Source organism: Podarcis bocagei, assembly GCF_964188305.1.
Source record: "Podarcis bocagei genome assembly, chromosome: 1".
In the NCBI taxonomy this organism is placed as follows: domain Eukaryota; kingdom Metazoa; phylum Chordata; class Lepidosauria; order Squamata; family Lacertidae; genus Podarcis; species Podarcis bocagei.
In genome coordinates this window covers 133,631,627-133,651,000 of record NC_138125.1, presented here as the reverse complement: position 1 = coordinate 133,651,000, position 19,374 = coordinate 133,631,627, and the positions used below count along the sequence as shown (strand labels likewise).

The following is a 19,374-nucleotide window of genomic DNA, read 5'->3' as shown; positions in this document are numbered from 1 at the left end:
TGCTAAAGGCATTCTCCAGGACTCACCATGTTGGGCTGCAGCTGCTTCAAGAAGGCTATGTTTGAAAGTAGACCTGAGGATCGGGTGCTCAGCTGGTATAAATTAGCATGGCGGTATTTCATTTCTAGTAGATCACTGTGACGCAGCTGTAGCTTTTGCCACTGGCCATGTTTAGAGTTGCCTATTCTGTCTAAGCTCTGTTCCAGTATAAGAACTTAATAGGATCAATTTTCAGACCAGCTGAGTTAACATCCCTAGATGTGGCAGCCTGTGAGCCATAGAAGGAAATGTTTTCAGCCTGCCTGGTTTTGTTGCAAGGTTCATAATTGAGGGAGAGAAGCACATTTTGAAAGTGCCCCCCCCCACTTCCCGTTGCTTCGTCAGATTGAACGGTAAACATCTCTGGGATGAAATCCTTACTATGTCTCTTAAAAAATGCCCAGCACTAGTGTGTACCAGCCTCAGTTGCAAGCCATGATAAAAATTATGCATTGGAGTGGAAGTAATTTGAGCAAAAACAGGCTGGGTGCCCCTTTACCATTATGTCATTAATCATACAGAGTGGGACCGCCCCCCCCCCCGATGCCTTGCTAAGTCTGTTGCAAGCAAATGCCGACAGATTTCAGGAGTGAAAAAGCATTTTTCTGGTTCAGGCAAGGCGTGTGCTAGTATTGTGTTGGGGAGGAGCCCCCGACCATAAGCTGAATAAAGAACTTTGGCTTTGATGTTCTTAAAACCCAAATAAAATCAAAGCTCAAACTAGAGAATCTTCACCCAAATTAAGCTCTTGCCTCATTTGCAGTGGAAAAGAGGTCAGCGTGCATTGTTTGGTGGAGGGGGCGTGTCTTTTCTTTTTTTATATAAAATTTTTTATTGGTTTTTCACAATTTGTATAAACACAAACAATACACAATACAAACATACAAACACAAAAACAAACATGTATAATTTCAAATCCTTTTTTTCCTTAAAACTTATTTCACCGACTTCCCCATACCTCCCCTTTCTGCATCCCAATTCCCAAATTTGTTTCAGCAAATCCTCCCTTAATTTTATCTAATTTTCCTTTATTCTTTCCTTTTACTTAATCTTTTACAGCTGTAATCCCCTATTTTCTATATCCACAACATTTTTTTTTGGGGGGGGCGTGTCTTTTCACATGTAAGATTAAGTTGTGGGGTCCAATTCGTGCTTCTTGGAGATTTTTAGTGATACAGCAGCTTATCGAGACATGCTGGCTTAGTAACTGCGCCGTGAAGATTCAGACAGTTGCTCCATTTGTTCCAGTACTTCCCGTGTTGAATGCTCTTTAGCACATCCCACCACACGGTTCTCTATCCAATCCGTATGCCTTTTTTGCTGCCATGAACTGGTCCTGTGCGGCCCCTGCTAAAGCCTTCCTTCTGTACGTTCCTGCTGGTTTTCCCAGCTTCTGGGATGCACTGAGATTCCCTGGCAGAACAAATATTGTTCTAGCTGTACTCGCCTATCACACGCAGGAAAGCCCCGCTCCTTTCGATCTGTCGCGGAGTCGACGGGGCACGTAAGCGGCAGCATGTTCTCTCCTCTTAGCCCTCTGGAAAGCCCATCAAGGCTCAGGGGCCACCAGGTCAAGCCGAGACTTCTGTAGGAATGTTAATGGCCTAACAGTGCTGCCTTCAGTTCATGAAGGCAAGAGTCACGCCGCCTTTGCCAAACAGCAGCTCAATGCCCTCCTGCTGATTCCCAGCATGCAACAAGGAGATTCTACAAGCTTCATGTACCGGGGTCAATTTGACAGCATGGCAATCAGTTTGGTTTAAGGAGAAAGTGTGTGTGTGTTTGTTTGTGTGTGTGCGACCTGAAAGTCCAGAGGGCAGTGGCAGCTCCCTGCCAAGACAAACCATGTGTCTAAACAAAGACACTTGTTTCCCTCACATCACCCTGCCAAGCCTGCTTCCATGGACACACAGCATGCCAGCCCATGCCAAGCCAAGCTTTTCATAGAGGAGAATGCTAGCTGGGGACTCTCGCTGGCCATGTGTTTGATGACAAAGTCTTGAACATCAGATCTCACCAGTTGCCTGGCAATTCAACTGTTGCTAAGCCGGATATTATGGTTTCGGTACCAGCCTTCCTGAATCATGCTGCTCTCCCTCCTTAGTTACTGAGTACCGCTTATCCTCTGCCAATTGCTCTCTTGGAGTTGGGGAATACATACCTGCAGGAATTCCTTGTTGTTATCTACATTAGGAGTCCACCCATTGTCATCACTATTGAGCCGGCTCTGTTGTGGGGTCCATCTGCCATCCGAGTAAGTAGAGGAGGCCGTGATCTGCTCGTTGGAGATCCGGCCGGTTTCCATCCCCAACGGGCTGTTGCACTGAAAGTCTACAGCAGGTGGAGAGTGGATTAGAAGAGAAACGCGTGCCCCCCCCCCAATCTGTGCAGCTCCGCTAAGGGAAACGCCGCTAATGGCCTCGTAACATCCTATCAAATAAAATAAGAATTAAAAAAACATGTGTCTGCAAAAATGAGCACAAAATAGAATTGTCTCTATGCACCTATGAAAAGCTGATGAAATATTAATGTTCAGAAACAGCCAGGGAAGAGCTCACATCTGGAGCTCCATCAAATCCCTTCTCATCTGCATCAAAGGGCTGCAACTATGGGAGGTTGGGAACGTCCTTGCCTGGCAATCTCCTGCAAAGTGCAAGGAAAACTGGAATTCTTCACTAAAAGCCTGAAGAAAGCCCTCAATTTTCCAAGTGTGATTAAATATATTGCAGCTGTGCATAGCTAATTTCCAAATCATCTCTATATTTAGGTGGTCCCCCCCGGCAGCATTTACAGTTTTTTGTGTGCTGTTGTTGTCCTACAACAGGGGTGGGCACCCTGTGGCCCTCCAGATGTGGTGAACTCCCAGTGCTCATGCTCCAGATGTGGTGAACTCCCAGCCAACATGCTCAGTGGTCAGGGATTGTGATAGGATTTATAGTCCAACAACTTCTGAAGTAGCATAGGCTCTGAACCCATGACATAAAAAGAAGATTTTTTAAAAACTGAGATATGATGTCACACACTAGAGCAATGTGTGGCCCATGGGCCAGATGCAGCCCACTAAGACCGTTTTACCAGCCCACAAGACACAAGCTGCCCGCTCGGCGAGTCCCCTGCGCGCTGTGCTAAACCGGTGCAGCACGCGACTCATCACGTCTGCGCACACGCAGATACCGGAAATCTCTTCTGCGCATGCCCAGATGTTGAAAATAGCTTCTGCGCAGGTGCAATTTCCGGCATCTGGGCATGTGCAGATGCGATTTCTGGAGTCATGCTGTGCTGGCCCAGCCCACGGACGATCTCCGCGGGAGTGATCTGGCTCATGGCTGGTAAGCCTTGCCAAGATCTGCACTACAGGAAGAGACAACTGTTAACATTCTAATGGTTCAAATTCATGCTTTTTCAATATGGCTTCAAGTGTCTTTCTTTCTTTCTTTCTTTCTTTCTTTCTTTCTTTCTTTCTTTCCTTCCTTCCTTCCTTCCTTCCTTCCTTCCTTCCTTCCTTCCTTCTCCTATGTAGAGCATACCCAAAACTCCAATCTGAAACATTTCTGAACAAATTTATTTCACAAAATTTTGACATTTTAATCTTGGGTTTTGGGTTTCCATAGCAATTTCTAAATCTGCCGTGGAAGCTTGGGTGCTAGCAGTGAGCAAAGATAACAAAACAAATAAGAGAGGCTCCAGATGACCAAATTTTGAGTTCTGCCATGAAATCAAAATAGCAAAATTAAAAATAATTCCGATGGGGATTCAGAAAAGTTACCCACACGTGGCTACATTTTTGTTTTATTCAGGGTCCCCAGTGCAGAATCTGGAACTAGAGGAATACTGGCGAACACTCGAACAGAACAAGATGCCAACTTACTCTCTGGCACCTCCTGCGGAACTAAGTAATAGCGAGCAGAGAACCCATCCTTGGCCACTGCCAAATCTGTGTGGAACGTGAGTGACAAGATGCCAGTAGTCGAGTGGATATCCGAAGGAGTTTTAGTCCCACAGTACCTGCCAATCAAGGGGCCAACTGCAACAGAAACAGAAGAAAAGCACAACTCTCAGTTAGATAAACTTGTCACCATCTTGCCTACGTCGCTTGGGATGGTTTGAAGGCAGGAATAAGCCATCCGTATTATCAGAGGCTACAAGATGAAAATCAAAACATGCAGGGATGAAAACCCCTCGCATGTATACCCTTGTGCAAATTAATTGAAGCAAACAATGAATTTAGTACAGTAGTTTATTGTACAAAACTCCCATATACGTACATTAGTAACGGATATGACCGCCGCTATTTTTAAGCAGCATTTGAACACGGTTTGGCAAGGAGTCTACTCGTTTCGAACAGTCACTGTTGATTTTCGGATCCCTGTACCACACTTGAATCAGCACCTAAATGAGCTTCTCCGTAGTCGTACAGTCTACAGCACGGAGGCGACTTTTGCATATAGCCCACAAATTCTCAATGGGATTTACGTTCAGGGAATTCCCTGGCCAATCAAGTATCTGTATTTGCTGCTCTGTCATGAATTCCTTCACCACTTTCGATGTGTGACAGGGGGCTAGGACCTGCTGCAATATCCCAGTACCGTCAGGATGACTCAGCTCTGGAATAACTCTCTTTAGAGAACCTCAATATATTGTGGCAAGCGCATCATTCCTTCTACTGGCTGCAGACACCATAATAACAAGCATCCCCAAAACACCATCTTTTGTGGGTGCTTGACAGACTGATCAATGTGGCATAGAAAACATGCCTTGTTTCAATTAATTTGCACAAGGGTGTCTCTGTACCCCAGATTTGCAAGAGCTCTTCTCTGAAAACATAGCAGCCCAAACAGATGCTTAAGCTTAATGGCTGTTGCGTAAAATGCTGCCTGCAGTCAGTAAAGGTAAAGGGACCCCTGGCCGTTAGGTCCAGTTGCGGATGACTTTGGGGTCGTGGCGCTCATCTCACTCTATTGGCCGAGGGAACCGGCGTACAGCTTCCGGGTCATGTGGCCAGCATGACTAAGCCGCTTCTGGCGAACCAGAGCAGCGTATGGAAACGCCATTTAACTTCCCGCTGGAGTGGTACCTATTTATCTACTTGCACTTTGACGTGCTTTCAAACTGCTAGGTTGGCGGGAGCAGGGACCGAGCAACAGGAGCTCACCCCATCACGGGGATTCGAACCGCCAACTTTCTGATCAGAAAGCCCTAGGCAAGCTCTAGGCTCAGTGGTTTAGTCCACCATAAATTTTACCAGCCCATCTACCTACAATCTGTTTTTTGGGCCATGAATGATTACGGCTGCAGTGCCCCACTCACTGACCTGGGAGTACGTCCAATTGAACTCAATGGTGCTTACTTCTGAGCAGACATGTCTGGGATTATGCAATAAAGAAATCACATACAGTGATACCTCGGGTTAAGTACTTAATTCGTTCTGGAGGTCCGTACTTAACCTGAAACTGTTCTTAACCTGAAGCACCACTTTAGCTAATGGGGCCTCCTGCTGCCGCCGCGCCGCTGAAGCACAATTTCTGTTCTCATCCTGAAGCAAAGTTCTTAACCTGAAGCACTATTTCTGGGTTAGCGGAGTCTGTAACCTGAAGCGTATGTAACCCGAGGTACCACCGTATAGAGAGCTCTCCTGTCTTGTCCCCTGGTGGAGGTTCTTATTCAATGCAAGTAATCATACATGTTCATGCCACTGAAAAGCCTAACCTTCAGCTATTTTCACTTTTAGTGGATACGTTGCTTCGCTAGCAGGAAAAATGGTGATTGATTGATTGATGGATAACATTGCTAGGCAACTTTCTCATAAAAATCGTGCTCAAGGTGTCGCACAAAACTTTTCTGTATGCAATCAATGTAGAAAATGGTCTATTCTATACTTTCTGGCTAAGGGAGCCTCTGAGATCAGAGTACTGCAGAGAAATCTCAAATATGCCAACTTCTGAACTTGATGGTCTGATTATATGAATCAGGTAGTTTTAAGGCCTCAATGTATTTTTAACATCACCTGAAGTTACACTGAACCAGTAAGGGTGCAATGCCGGCACAGGAAATAGAAAGGAACTCTATCACTGTTCAATTTAAGCTCTGGTCCCTGCTAAGGACAAGGCAACAACATGTGAGATTGGATGGAGCCGTAAAGTGTTAGCAATTTATGACCTTTATGGAATTCTGGAGACTCAAAATTGATGCTGTTAGTGTGACAGTAGCCAGACACGGAAGAGAGCGTCGGCGATACATCACTTTAATCCTTACCTTGAGGAATACCGTCCCAGATGTCCAGCCAATCATACTTGCAATCTCCCTCTCCGACTTGCAAGGGGTCGTGCTCCAGGTCAAAGGTTAGAAACTGAAGGATGATCTCCATCTTTGGCTTGGCCATGATGGTGAAGGCACAGTCCAAATTGTGAGGATACTTATCAGGAAAACCCGGGGATTCAATAGTACCGTTTGAAGTGGTGAAGTTTCTGGAACAATCTTCAGAGCCTATAGCAAGAAACAAGGGGACATTAACATACCACATCAACATTAACAGTAGCCAAGCTGAGAGGCGTAATTCATAATTGTGCATGTGGTTGTTTTTTTTAAAAAAGCACTTAAATCCCTCATGCGGAAAATTGCTACAGCCTTGCAAAAGTATTAATTATTAATATTACTGTCCCCATTTTTTTTTCCATCAGAGTGGCAATTAGCAAAGCAGCCTTACTGAGGTGACACCTGAAATCCTGCGTCTTAAAGCACTATAAAAATGGAAAATAAATAGTCGCAGCTTGCACAGTGGCTTAGCTTTAAACGTTTTGGGGGGTAGGAATGAGGGATTTGGTCAAGAGGACAAACAGAACCGCCTTTCTCACTTGTCCACGCTAACCGCCAGAAATGCAAGTTATTTGCATCCTTATGGAACGCTTTCAGACTGCCAGCAGCACAGACAATATTACCACTTATTTAGCGGTGAACTCAACACTGATCTCCATTGTGCCCCAGCCGGCTAAGTGCCTTCTATTTCTTTCTGACCCAAGGTGCCTTGGGGGAGAAAGGGGTTGCATTCTGTTCAGGCTATGACTGCATAGAAACTATTGCTCTGTAGGGACCAGACAATTAACAATTGAATTCTCCAGCCCACGGGTCACTGGGAGGGGAGGGGTTGGAACAAGGAATTTTACAAGACCCCGAGGTTCCACTGCTTTAACAGAGGATTAACTTTCACAACTGTTCCGTCTTTTGTTTTATTACACAGACGTTGCTCAGAAGAACGCACAATTCCAACTGTGAGCAATTCCTAACACACTGCTAACAACCACCACAACATAGCTGCATGGGTGTACATTTGTGCTATATTTTAGAAGAGAGAGAGAGGAAAAAAAAAGATTCGGCCCCTTTAAGGGAGATGAAAGATGGACAATGGCAATGTTAAACTAATGGCTATGTAAATTAATTTAATCAGATGACTTCCAAAATGAGTGGGTCTTAATTGGATTGCCTGGCAATGTAGACTCTAGTTGACCAGCTTAGATATAGGCATCTGAAAACAAATCGCCAAATTTGCTAACACAACAGACCACACGTAATAGGTTTCTTCTCATTCTCCTTTCATTTCAAAACCATTACTAAAGGGCACAGAACAGAAGACCCTGTATATACTTTGAATATGTAATTCAGAGATAAAGTGCTTTGATATTTAAATAACAATTTGTATTCCTAAGAGGAGGAGTTGTTTTGATTTCTTTATGTGTTCCATTTAACATTTGTTAAAAAACCTGAAGCATTTTTGTTAGGGATTGTAGGGAAAGATCTGCCCAAAAAGCTGAAAAACATCTTCATATATGCGACAACGGCTGCGAGAGTTCTAATAGCACAAGGATGAAAGACTGAAGAAACCCCAACTAAAGAATCATGGCAAGAAAAATTGATGGACTATGCAGAACTGGCAAAACTGACATACAAGCTACGGGACAAGGATAACTGTGACTTTAAAGATGAATGGGAACCCTTTACAAAGTATCTGAAGACACAACAAAGCGAACTGAACTCCTTGGCTGGTTTTGAATAAACATTCACAAACTTTTTATTGATAAGAATCAGCTAAACAGTTTGAGGATCTATACAACTGTGTAACATGCAGAAAACAGCATTTTTAGAGAAATCAAAGTCTGGAACTGAGGGAAGTCGGGGGGTGGGTGGGTTCTGTGGGGAGAGGGAGGGGGAGGGGGGAAATGGGGGAAAATAAGGATGATATGTTTCTGGATAATATGTTTTGTTTTAATTTTGAATAAAAAGTTATTTTTTTAAAAAAAGATTTGTGTGTGTGTGTGTGTGTGTGTGTGTGTGTGTAGATACAGATATTGGATTCCACAGTGTAAAGCAACCTTTCTCAAAGTTGGGTCCCCAGATGTTGTTGGACTACAGTTCCCATCATCCCTGACCACAGTCTTGCTAGCTAGGGTGGTTGGAAATTATAGTCCAACATCTGGGAATCCAAGATTGAGAAAAGCTGGGAGCGAGGGAGGAGAGAGAGAGAGAGAGGGTGGGAGAGAGAGACTGTCTGGGATGATGAAGAATAAGTCTTGGGATATTATCCCAGTCACTGAATGACTCTCTAGTAAACTACCAGGTGACTGAGTGCATTTGAATTTCTCAGTTGTGTCCCAGGCAACCAATGCCCTTTTCAAAATGAGTTGTTTTCCCTATGAAGGAAGTCATGATCGCTAAGAACATAACACCGCTAGGGCTGGGCAATATATTGATATATCACCCATAACCAGTTTAAAGTCCATACATCATAAATCATGATGTGTGTTAGAACTGGGCGGTATATCATCCAAATCCAGATTAAAGTCCATATCATGATACTGAGATATGGACTGAGATATATCATGATACTGAGGGGTCAAAAAAAATGGGTGTATCGCGCCATACTAGAAGCAAAAAACCTTGTCTTGATGAATTGGAAGAGCTGCAAAAAGATGCCATTGAGCACATGGATTGACACTATGGACAGACTAGTTACCTACGAATGAATCACATATAGACCACAAATCAAGAATGGATAAATACGAAGAAATCTGGAAGGAATACTTAAGCGATAAGGCGGACAGTGGTGGGAAGCAGGGGGAGGAGAGGTGGGGAAATATTGTTAAAAAGGTGTAGTTAGAGGTATATCAGTACTCAAATCTGAATTGTTAAATTGTGTTATTAGTGTTATTGTGGTTTTTGTTGTATTTTTTTTTGTTGTTGTTTGTATTGAAAAAACGATTAAATTATTTTTTAAAAAATGATATTGGTTTCATCATTTTGATCTGGCAGTATTATATTGTGACTCAAAATTGCGGGGGACACTATAAAGCCAGCCAATGCCTCTATATCAGGGGTCAGCAAGGTTTATCTTGCCTGGGCCGGATCGGTCCTGCGGAGATCCCTCCGTGGACTGGATTGCGCATGCCTGCGATTTCGGCGTCTGAGCAGACACAATTTTCTGCGCCGTGTAAGAGAGGCATCGCACTGCGCCGGTTTAGCGCGGCGCGTGAGCGGGCAACTTGGGGGCAGCTCGTGGGCCAGTCAAACAACCTCCAGGGGCCCCTTCCGCAGCTCTACATGTCCGCAGCTCTACATTTGTTGTTTGTTGTTGTTTAGTCATTTAGTCGTGTCCGACTCTTCGTGACCCCCTGGACCAGAGCCCGCCAGCCACTCCTGTCTTCCACTGCCTCCCGCAGTTTGGTCAAACTCATGCTGGTAGCTTCGAGAACGCTGTCCAACCATCTCGTCCTCTGTCGTCCCCTTCTCCTTGTGCCCTCCATCTTTCCCAACATCAGGGTCTTTTCCAGGGAGTCTTCTCTTCTCATATGGTGGCCAAAGTATTGGAGTCTCAGCTTCAGGATCTGTAATTCCAGTGAGCACTCAGGGCTGATTTCCTTCAGAATGGGTAGGTTTGATCTTCTTGCAGTCCATGGGACTCTCAAGAGTCTCCTCCAGCACCATAATTCAAAAGCATCAATTCTTCGGCGATCAGCCTTCTTTATAGTCCATCACTACTGGGAAAACCATAGCTTTAACTATACGGACCTTTGTTGGCAAGGTGATGTCTCTGCTTTTTAAGATGCTGTCTAGGTTTGTCATTGCTTTTCTCCCAAGAAGCATGCGTCTTTTAATTTTGTGACTGCTGTCACCATCTGCAGTGATCATGGAGCCCAAGAAAGTAAAATCTCTCACTGCCTCCACTTCTTCCCCTTCTATTTGCCAGGAGGTGATGGGCCCAGTGGCCATGATCTTCGTTTTTTTGATGTTGAGCTTCAAACCATATACATAGCTCCATCCATATTTCAGACACTGTGATATGTCAGTATATCGTGATGTTTAGCTGGTGATATATCACAAAGTTGAAAACCAGCTCCATCATTATTTCAGACATAAAAGCACTTTGGACATAATCTTAGGTGAGAGGAAAGTAGCAGAACAATTCTTGGAAAATGAAACTCGGCAAAGACTTCCTTTCCTCCTTCCTTCCTGATCAACTGCAGAACACCCTTGGCAAATGTAACAAAGGAGTCCAAAAGTAATTGGAGAAGACCAACGGACATTATGAAGCCACATGACTCAGTTCTATTGCTAAAGCTAACTAGGGCTGGACCTGTATAACATGAAACAATGAGGATATAAGCCACTAACAGTAAGGTTAAAGTGTAATAAAGCGTGTTCTCCCTAACAGAGAGCACGTGTTGCGGTTGGGGAAACAGGCCACCCTACAGTGACTCGGCAAATTGTTAGCAACCCAAGCACTAAAGGGTTAATTGGGTTGCTGGGGAGTTCTAATTTGGCAATTTGAAGGAGGGGCCAGAGGCTATAAATACAGGGGCCAGACGAGGGAACGTCCTCTTGGCCGTTTTGAACCGGATCACATGGAGCACTTGGACAATCTTCTCATTGTCTGGTTACATTTCTTTATTTCTTTATTTTCCCCTTCTTTTTAATCCTCTCTAGTCCCTTAAATAATTTAATTCCCCCCTTTTCCTGTTCAATTTCCCACCCCACCCCTTACCCTGCCCTGTAGGAAGATTCTCCCTGTATCTGTGGCTTGCCTTTCCCAATAGGGAGAGAGCCCCCGTTAGGGGCTTTCTTTCGCAAAAAGGTTTCCCCCATTTCTCTTGTTGAAATTGTGGGGCTAGTCAGGGCTGTTCCCAGCTTAGCTGGTATCACTTTCATTTATAGTATCCCTGAAGGTTGGCTTTATGGCTCCCTGTGCCTCCAAGGACTATGAGCACTCTGTATATGCTCTTGAAGTATGCTGTTTCTGAACAAGTTTATTTTCTTTAAGTTTGTTTTGCCCTGATAGTGGCGACTGCCATTTTAGAGATGCGCCATCGTGACTTAGTGGCTAAAGTGTAGGACTAGGACCTGGGAGACAGGGTTCATATACCCCTCTTAGCCATTGTTATAACAAAACAAAACAAACTGCTCCTTTTGAGCTATTCTGTTGCTGGGTAGTTCGGCCCATTTGTGATAAAAGAACTTTGGGTTTCTTGAAGGGGTGCTTCCCTCTAAAAGGGCAAGCAGGGGTACCTGGACAAGCTGTGGGCTACCTCAACTCTGCTATTTCACTGGAAACATTTATGCCTGGCCTAGCAGGTGATCCTAGGGCTTTGCCCTAGAATTCGATGGCCTGGAAGCGTTTCCGGCCTCAATAGTGTCCCCATGTGGTCCATGAAGCATTGGTTTCACTGGGTCAGCGGATAGTGCCGGTAATGCCTAGGTTGCAGGATTGGTCCCTGTATGGGACAGCTGCATGCTCCCCCATTGCTCTACCTGGACACTTAAGTCCTTTTGGTGGTTACCTCACTGCGAGGGATGTAACGGGTGCCATGTTTGCAATATGCAACTGGGAGAAAGCACCTTTGCGTGCCCGCATTGCAGTTTGCTCTGTGCGTTGCAGAGCACGGCGCTGCACGGGCTGCATTTGCATTGCATTGCTAGGAGATTTGCAGTTGCATTGCACGGAGGGTGTGTGCATTGCATGGAGGGTATGTGTGCATTGCACGGAGTGTGTAGTTGCATTGCACGGAGTGTGTAGTTGCATTGCACGGAGTTTGTTGTTGCATTGAACAGAGGGTGTGCAGTGCACGGAGTGTGTAGTTGCATTGCATGGAGTGTAGTTGCATTGCATGAAGGGTGTGTGCATTGCAGGGAGTGTGTAGCTGCATTGCATGGAGTGTGTGTGCATTGCATGGAGGGTCTAGTCGTATTGCACAGAGTGTGTTGTTGTTTTTTTTGCATTGCACGGAGTGTGTGTGCATTGCACGGAGTATGTAGTTGCATTGAACAGAGGGTGTGCAGTGCACGGAGTGTGTAGTTGCATTGCATGGAGTGTAGTTGCAGGGGTGTGTAGTTGCATTGCACGGAGGGTTTGTGTGTGCATTGCACGGAGTGTGTAGTTGCATTGCACAGAGCGTGCTTTTGGCATTGCACGGAGTGTGTAATTGCATTGCATGGAGAGTGTGTGCACTGCACGGAGTGTGTTTTTTGCATTGCACAGAGTGTGTGTCTGAAAAGGAAGCTGGCTCGGCGGCAGCTTTGTCGGGACTTCTTTAGGGGTTCTGGCCAGCGCGGCCCTGTAAATTTACATATCATGATGGCTGCACAAGATGCCCCCTGCCCAAGCGGGGGCTGGAAGCTGGCAAGCAATAGCTCAATACCTTTTGCCCATATTCCCATTTTATTTAGGGATCCAGTTGGATATCGTTGCTAAAACATACCACTTGGCTATGGAGAAGCTGTCTGCCTTGAAGGAAGTTATTTTGTAATACTTCCTCTGTAGCAAGTGATGCTTCACCAGATCCGATCTTGCTGGGTCACGTAACTAATCTTCCCACTAGGCCAGGCTGCCTAGATTTCACCCCTCCCATATCCAAGAATCTCCTGAGGAGTCTGCTGATTCTCCAGAGAGGAGGAGGCGTGTTCTGGTCTCTACTTATTCTGCTCCAGCACCAAGTCAGTCAGTCAGTCAGTCAGTCAGTGAGTGTCGGAGAGGGAGAGAGACTGAGTGTTAGAGATCATGTGTAGAGATAAGGTTGCTGCTAAGGGCAGCTGCAGACACTCAGTGCAGTGCAGCGTTTATTTATACTTAGACCTATTAAGCTCTGTATATAGTTTGTATAGTTGTAGATAGAATAAAGAAGATATTCTACAGAGCTGCTCTCCGAGTTGTTTATATACTCTGCTAGACTCTGCTGTGCGATGACTGTCTTTTGTTGGAGTGAATCCGGTGCTCGCAACTCTAAGCTGTGAGTCCACAGCACTTTGACCTGTTCCTGTGCAGAAGGTGGTCTCTGGAAGTGCTACCCAGCTCGCCTAGCCCAGTTGGGGCTGAAGTGGATGAGTCCAGTTGGTGGCACTGGCTCAAGGGCGATGCTGACAGAGGTCCCCTTACCTTTGTGTATGCCTACCAAGTGTGGTGAAGGCAGATATCAGGCGATGGTAGCAATTCCTGAATGTATGCAATAGTAGTTCGCCATGGCAGGATACCTTGAACCCGCTCAGGGATTTTCAGGTTCATGCTGGTGCTGCTGGATCTTTGCCCTTTGGTTTTTATTTCAAGGGCTGCTGGTGTGCAAAGCTATGGCCTCAAGCCTGGTGTGGTGAGGCAATCATGTGACATAACTTTTCTTGAGTTTCCCCCATTGTAGTAGCAGTTCACGTGGCCCGAGGAGTTCAGTGACCATCGGATCTGCTTTTGGTCTGATAACCAGGTAGTGGTGAGCGTCTTGGCAAAACAGTCCTCATGCTGTAGCACAGTCTCTGCCCCTCCGCTCATGCTTTCGAGCTGCGCCACTTAAGGTTTAATATTGTGCTTTCTACTCTCCAAATTACGCTGACACTATCCGATTTTCAGATGAAGCGCTTCAGATCCTGGGCTCCAGACTCAGCTATTGCCAGACTTTTCCAGACCTGTGGCATTTTGACAACAATTAGTAATTTCAGAGAGCGGCAGCTTCCATTTCCCCTTCTGCTTTTACCTCTTATGGGAAGGCCTGGATGGATTTCTTAGCCTTAAGCTGGCAGTTCTCGGCCATTCAGAAGAATTGGCCCCCATCCTCTGAGCAGATCCTGCAGTATTTGGTCCACCTGCTGCAGATTGGGCATGCGGTTATAACTATCCGAATTCAGTCCGCTGCAATGTCTGTTACATTGAAGCTTTATTTTTCAGAGACCCTTGTATAAAGTTTGCAGTGCGCAGGGCCTTGGAAGGTTGGAATAGGCTCCAACCTCATAGGACAGTGGGCAGGAAGTCGGTCAATTTTTACCTATGCAGTATCTGCAACAAGTTAAAACTTGTCTGCGGGTTAAAGATCAAGGTGAGACTCCTTTCAGTAGTCCATTGCATTTTCGCACTGAGGGTTGGGGAAATGGTTGTTGGAGCCAGCACGGGGCTGAGAGTCTGGAGGCTTGTTGCTTCAGGACTTTTCCTTATCCTTTGGAGCTTGTCATTAGAGTTGGTAACTCAAAAACAGACTTAGTGGGCAGGAGTGCCACAATCAGGCTTCCCACCACAGGTGAGGAGGGCCCTTGCCTTGTTATGGATAACAGAATATTTGGCTTTTTATTCCCTGGGGGCTGGCCCGCTCCTAGTGCATGAAAATGGGTTCCCGTTAGCCCGGCATCAATGTGCTTACATCGTGCACCAGTTATTACAGCCTGCGGCTTGCTTACCGCTGAACACTCCTCATTCCTTACGATTAGGTGCTGCTGCAAAGGCTGCACACTGGGGGCCTGTCAGTAGACAGGATTGTGAATATGGGTCATTGGAAGTCTGACGCTGACAAGGGTTATATCAGGAAGTGTCACAATGATGTCTGTGCTGATGCTTGTCTGTTATTTCCTTTTTTCATAGGAGCAGCTGTGCACATTTGAGCCACAGCATTGTACACTAGGCTGGCAAGCATGTTGACGAGTTTGGACTCGGGCGCCATCTCAGTCTTCCTGCCCATGTGAACATATACTGGATGTCCAGATGGGGAATGCTTTGGGAGGAGATCCTTCCTTTGGTGCGGTCGAGTGTGACCTGTGCAGGTCCTCCCGCAGTCCTGGTGGTACAGCTGGGCGAGAATGTTTGCTGTCTTCCTCCAGCATAAGTTTGCATTCCTGCATGCAAGAGGGCTTGGATTGAGTTGATGGCAGCTCTCCCTGGACTCAAAATAATTTAAGGCATTGGTTCAAGGTGGTTTGGAGGGGGGGTTGGAGCACCTGTCCCCTCCAATGCGCAAAGATGTTCCATTAAGGGAATCCAAGGATTCGCCATGCTTTTGTCGACCCCTTTCGAGGGTTAGGGCCATGCCAGAGTCCCTGGGAGCATTTGGGGTGAGCTTGAGTCTGATCCTGGTTCATTGCTCCCCCATGCTGTTTACTAGAACTGGCGATATGGTGGGGCCCAGTCGTCAGTGCTGCCCTGCTGAGGTCAGGTGCAGCTAGTCGGGAACCAATGCCTAGACAAACTACCACCGAGCAGGCCAGAAAGCATGTTAATAAGGTGGTGGATAATAGAATAAAATAAATAAAGTAAATAAAATAACAAATAAAATAAAATAGGTCCTTGCTTTAGGTGGTTCTGTAATATTGCACCCTCCTAATTTTCTTAAAGGCTATTGCCCTCTTTAGGGCAGATGGGGTGCATCTTTCCCCTATGGGGAACGACACCTGGCGGGATGCGATTGCCTTGGGATTCATTGCTCCCCCACAATGTTTGCTGGTACTGACGATATGGTGGGGCCCAGTCGTCAGTGCTGCCCTGCTGAGGTCAGGTGCAGCTAGTTGGGAACCAATTCCTAGACAAACGTACCACCAAGAAGGCCGGAAAGCATGTTAATAAGGCAGTGGAAATAAAATACAGGTCGTTGGAAATCGAATGCATTCAAAGATTATGTTCGTTAACATTATTGGTGTCTTACAATTTTTGCTTGTTTTATCTTATTTATCAGGTTTAGCGGTGACCCGTGTTTGGATTGTGGGGCACAGTATCGTCCATTGGGCTGGCGTCGCAGCACGGCAATCTGGATTGGGTCCAGATTTCGGCTTTCCTCCACATATTCGCTTGTCTTGGCTGTCCAGACGTGGGATGCGCTGGTCGGAGTTCCTGCCAAGTATCCGGAGGCAGTTGCTCTTGGAGGGGCCGCCAGCTGCTATTGTGGTGCAGCTTGGTGAGAACGACCTGGTGCCCATGGACTGTTTGTCACTACGTGCTGCAATTTTGGGTGACCTGGAGACGCTGCGTGCAATGGTGCCGACAGCGAAAAATTTTTGGTCAAAGCTTTTGCAACGCTGCGTTTGGAAGGGCAGTCGTTGCCCGGCTGCCACTGAAAGGGCCAGAAAACGCATCAATTCTGCTGTGGTCAGAAAAGTTTTGGAGCTGGGTGGCGATGCAATTTCCCACCCCGAGATTCTTTTTGAGAGGCCATCCTTTCAATGCTGCTGTTTCCAGAAGGATTGTGGAGTTGGGTGGAGAGGTGATTTTTCATCCCGAAATCACCTTTCAAGCGGCAGCCCTTTTTAGGGCTGATGGAGTGCACCTGTCGGCTTCTGGGAATGAGGCTTGGATAGGTGCAGTGGTGGCCAAGCGGAGGTCTTGGCTGGGGCTGTGAGTGGTTGGCGGGGAGCTGAGGGCTCCATGGCGGTTAGGCATTGGTTAAATGGTGCTTGGAGGGGTAAGTGCCTACCCCTCCAAATGATGCGAATGGGAATTCCGTTAAAGGAAATCCAGGGGCTTGCCATTCTTTCGTCCTTGTCCCCGGAGTCGGACTTGGGCCGGGCAAGCCCCACCGGAACATGAGGGTGAGAGGTGTTAGTCTGATTCCCAGCTTCATTCTCACCCAATACTTGTTTCCCACACTGGCTTCCGTTGGTGTCCGGAAGGCCAGCTCTGTCCCTGAGGGCAAGGACAGATAGTCATAACCAGTGCCTAAGCAACCACTCACGTATTTTGTATTTGAATAAAGTTGTGGCCAAAATTATGCCAAAAACCTTAAACAAAAATTGAAGTGTGAAGTGTGAGTTTTTTGGGGGGTGGCTTGTGGGACTCAACACGCAAAGCGTGTTCTCCCTAACAGAGAGCACGTGTTGCGGTTGGGGAAACAGGCCACCCTACAGTGACTCGGCAAATTGTTAGCAACCCAAGCACTAAAGGGTTAATTGGGTTGCTGGGGAGTTCTAATTTGGCAATTTGAAGGAGGGGCCAGAGGCTATAAATACAGGGGCCAGACGAGGGAACGTCCTCTTGGCCGTTTTGAACCGGATCACCCGCCCTCCCTCCCTTTTATCAGGGTGGTTTTGATTGCTTGACCTTGCTATGCCTGTCATGGGGTCGTTCGCCTTTGAGCGGGGGCCTGGTAGGAATTTTGCCATTTGGCTGATTGGCTGGTGCCATTTGGTTTTCGCCTACTGCGTAGCAAATCGTCACAACTTGTAAGGTTGGCGGTTAGGCATTGGTTAAATGGTGCTTGGAGGGGTAAGTGCCTACCCCTCCAAATGATGCGAATGGGAATTCCGTTAAAGGAAATCCAGGGGCTTGCCATTCTTTCGTCCTTGTCCCCGGAGTCGGACTTGGGCCGGGCAAGCCCCACCGGAACATGAGGGTGAGAGGTGTTAGTCTGATTCCCAGCTTCATTCTCACCCAATACTTGTTTCCCACACTGGCTTCCGTTGGTGTCCGGAAGGCCAGCTCTGTCCCTGAGGGCAAGGACAGATAGTCATAACCAGTGCCTAAGCAACCACTCACGTATTTTGTATTTGAATAAAGTTGTGGCCAAAATTATGCCAAAAACCTTAAACAAAAATTGAAGTGTGAAGTGTGAGTTTTTTGGGGGGTGGCTTGTGGGACTCAACACGCAAATAAGTAGCTGGAAAGGTTGTTCTGGGGGTTTCTCGCACCTACAGAATTGAAATGGATATTATTATTATTTTAATTTATTAACCGACCTTTCACCCTGAGGTCCCAGGGCAGGTTAGAACAATTTGAAATACAACATTAGAAATGCTAGCCTGCCAGCTTCTCTTTGTAGTTGGTTCACATTTGTTTTCCTCAATATACAATTAGCTACACATGTATCTGCAAACGCTAGGAAGCAATATTTGTGTTAGGGCTGGAACCCAGTTGAATAAATCTTGGTTGATTAGTCATAGGGGTTTTTAATTAAGTATTGATTAAAACTGCATAAATTTGCATATAAATAAAACAAACAGTTTGAAACAAACACTCTATTTTTAGACGATGGCAGGCATACATGACAAAGGCGCCATCTTTGATGATGCACCCCCTTCCTCGTGACAGAACCTGCTACATGAAGGGGCATGTTTCACCTTACAGTTTTTTACAAATACTCTGAAAGTAATGTAATTTTACATGAAACTCTGGTGCCTGAAGATTCGAATGCACTTTTGTTTAACTGACCAAAAGCAGTTTTGAGCAGTTAAACTAATCAGTTAATTAGCCAAAGAGTGCAATCCCGACTAGTGTAAAATGAAGACAGCTTTCAACAGTTCCACAATCACAATACCACCTCTTCCTAGCCACACAACCATTTCCTGCAATTCCTGCAAATGGGAATTGCGGTGGAGGAATCTGCCAAGAGCTCAGCCCATGCTAACATTTCCCCCAGCGAGCTGCATTCCAGAGGAGGAGGCACAGCTGATACAGGAGAAACCAAACAGCGAATTTCTCCATGTCACGAAAGATATTGTTGAAGCCTCCCCAAATCGAACCAGAAGTCCAGACATGCTGGTTTTATTAAACTCATGCACTAGCACTCCAGTCGGTGCACAGGGACAATAAATAAACAACATGAACAGCAGTCCACAAACAGAAAAACAAATACAAATGAAACTTGCCAGCTCAACTGGAGATGGAACAAAAAATATGCATTTTGCACCCCTCCCCTCAATAAGGCTAATAAAGAGGAAGGAACCGCAGATCTGGGGAGGTGAGTTCATTTCGCAGCCTTGGGACAAGTGGTATAAAGACCTTTCCACAATCATCTTCCCTTTGCATACAGCAGGGCCCAATGACTTCTTAGCTAAGTGCCAACTACTCAAATTGAACCCAGAAACATCCCGAAGGCCAGTGCAGCTGTAACAATACTAGGTGAATATGCATGTGCTGACTCACATCTTCAAGGAAATGCACAGCAGCAATTTACAGTAGTTGAACTTTCTCAATTGCCTTTATGGGAAAATCTATTTACAGCACTTAAAACAGTGCTGAACCCTGAACTTCATGGATTAGAGTTGGAAGGGAAACTCAAGTTCAAACAATACCAGGAAGGCCCAAGTTCAAATCTTCACTCATCTGTCAAGTTCAACGGG

General features: G+C 46.0%; 1 protein-coding gene across 2 annotated transcripts in view; it reads right to left on the bottom strand.

The window, feature by feature from the left end:
* Positions 1 to 19,374, bottom strand: part of NRP2 (neuropilin 2) — a 259,454-nt gene that overhangs the window by 136,552 nt on the left and 103,528 nt on the right. For both annotated transcript variants that reach the window (XM_081208808.1, XM_081208809.1), the window contains exons 4-6: positions 6,292 to 6,522; positions 3,908 to 4,063; positions 2,201 to 2,370 (exon numbers count right to left, since the gene is read on the bottom strand). In XM_081208808.1, coding sequence (XP_081064934.1) covers positions 2,201 to 2,370; positions 3,908 to 4,063; positions 6,292 to 6,522 — 557 coding nt within the window. The remainder of the gene's footprint in view (positions 1 to 2,200; positions 2,371 to 3,907; positions 4,064 to 6,291; positions 6,523 to 19,374) is intronic.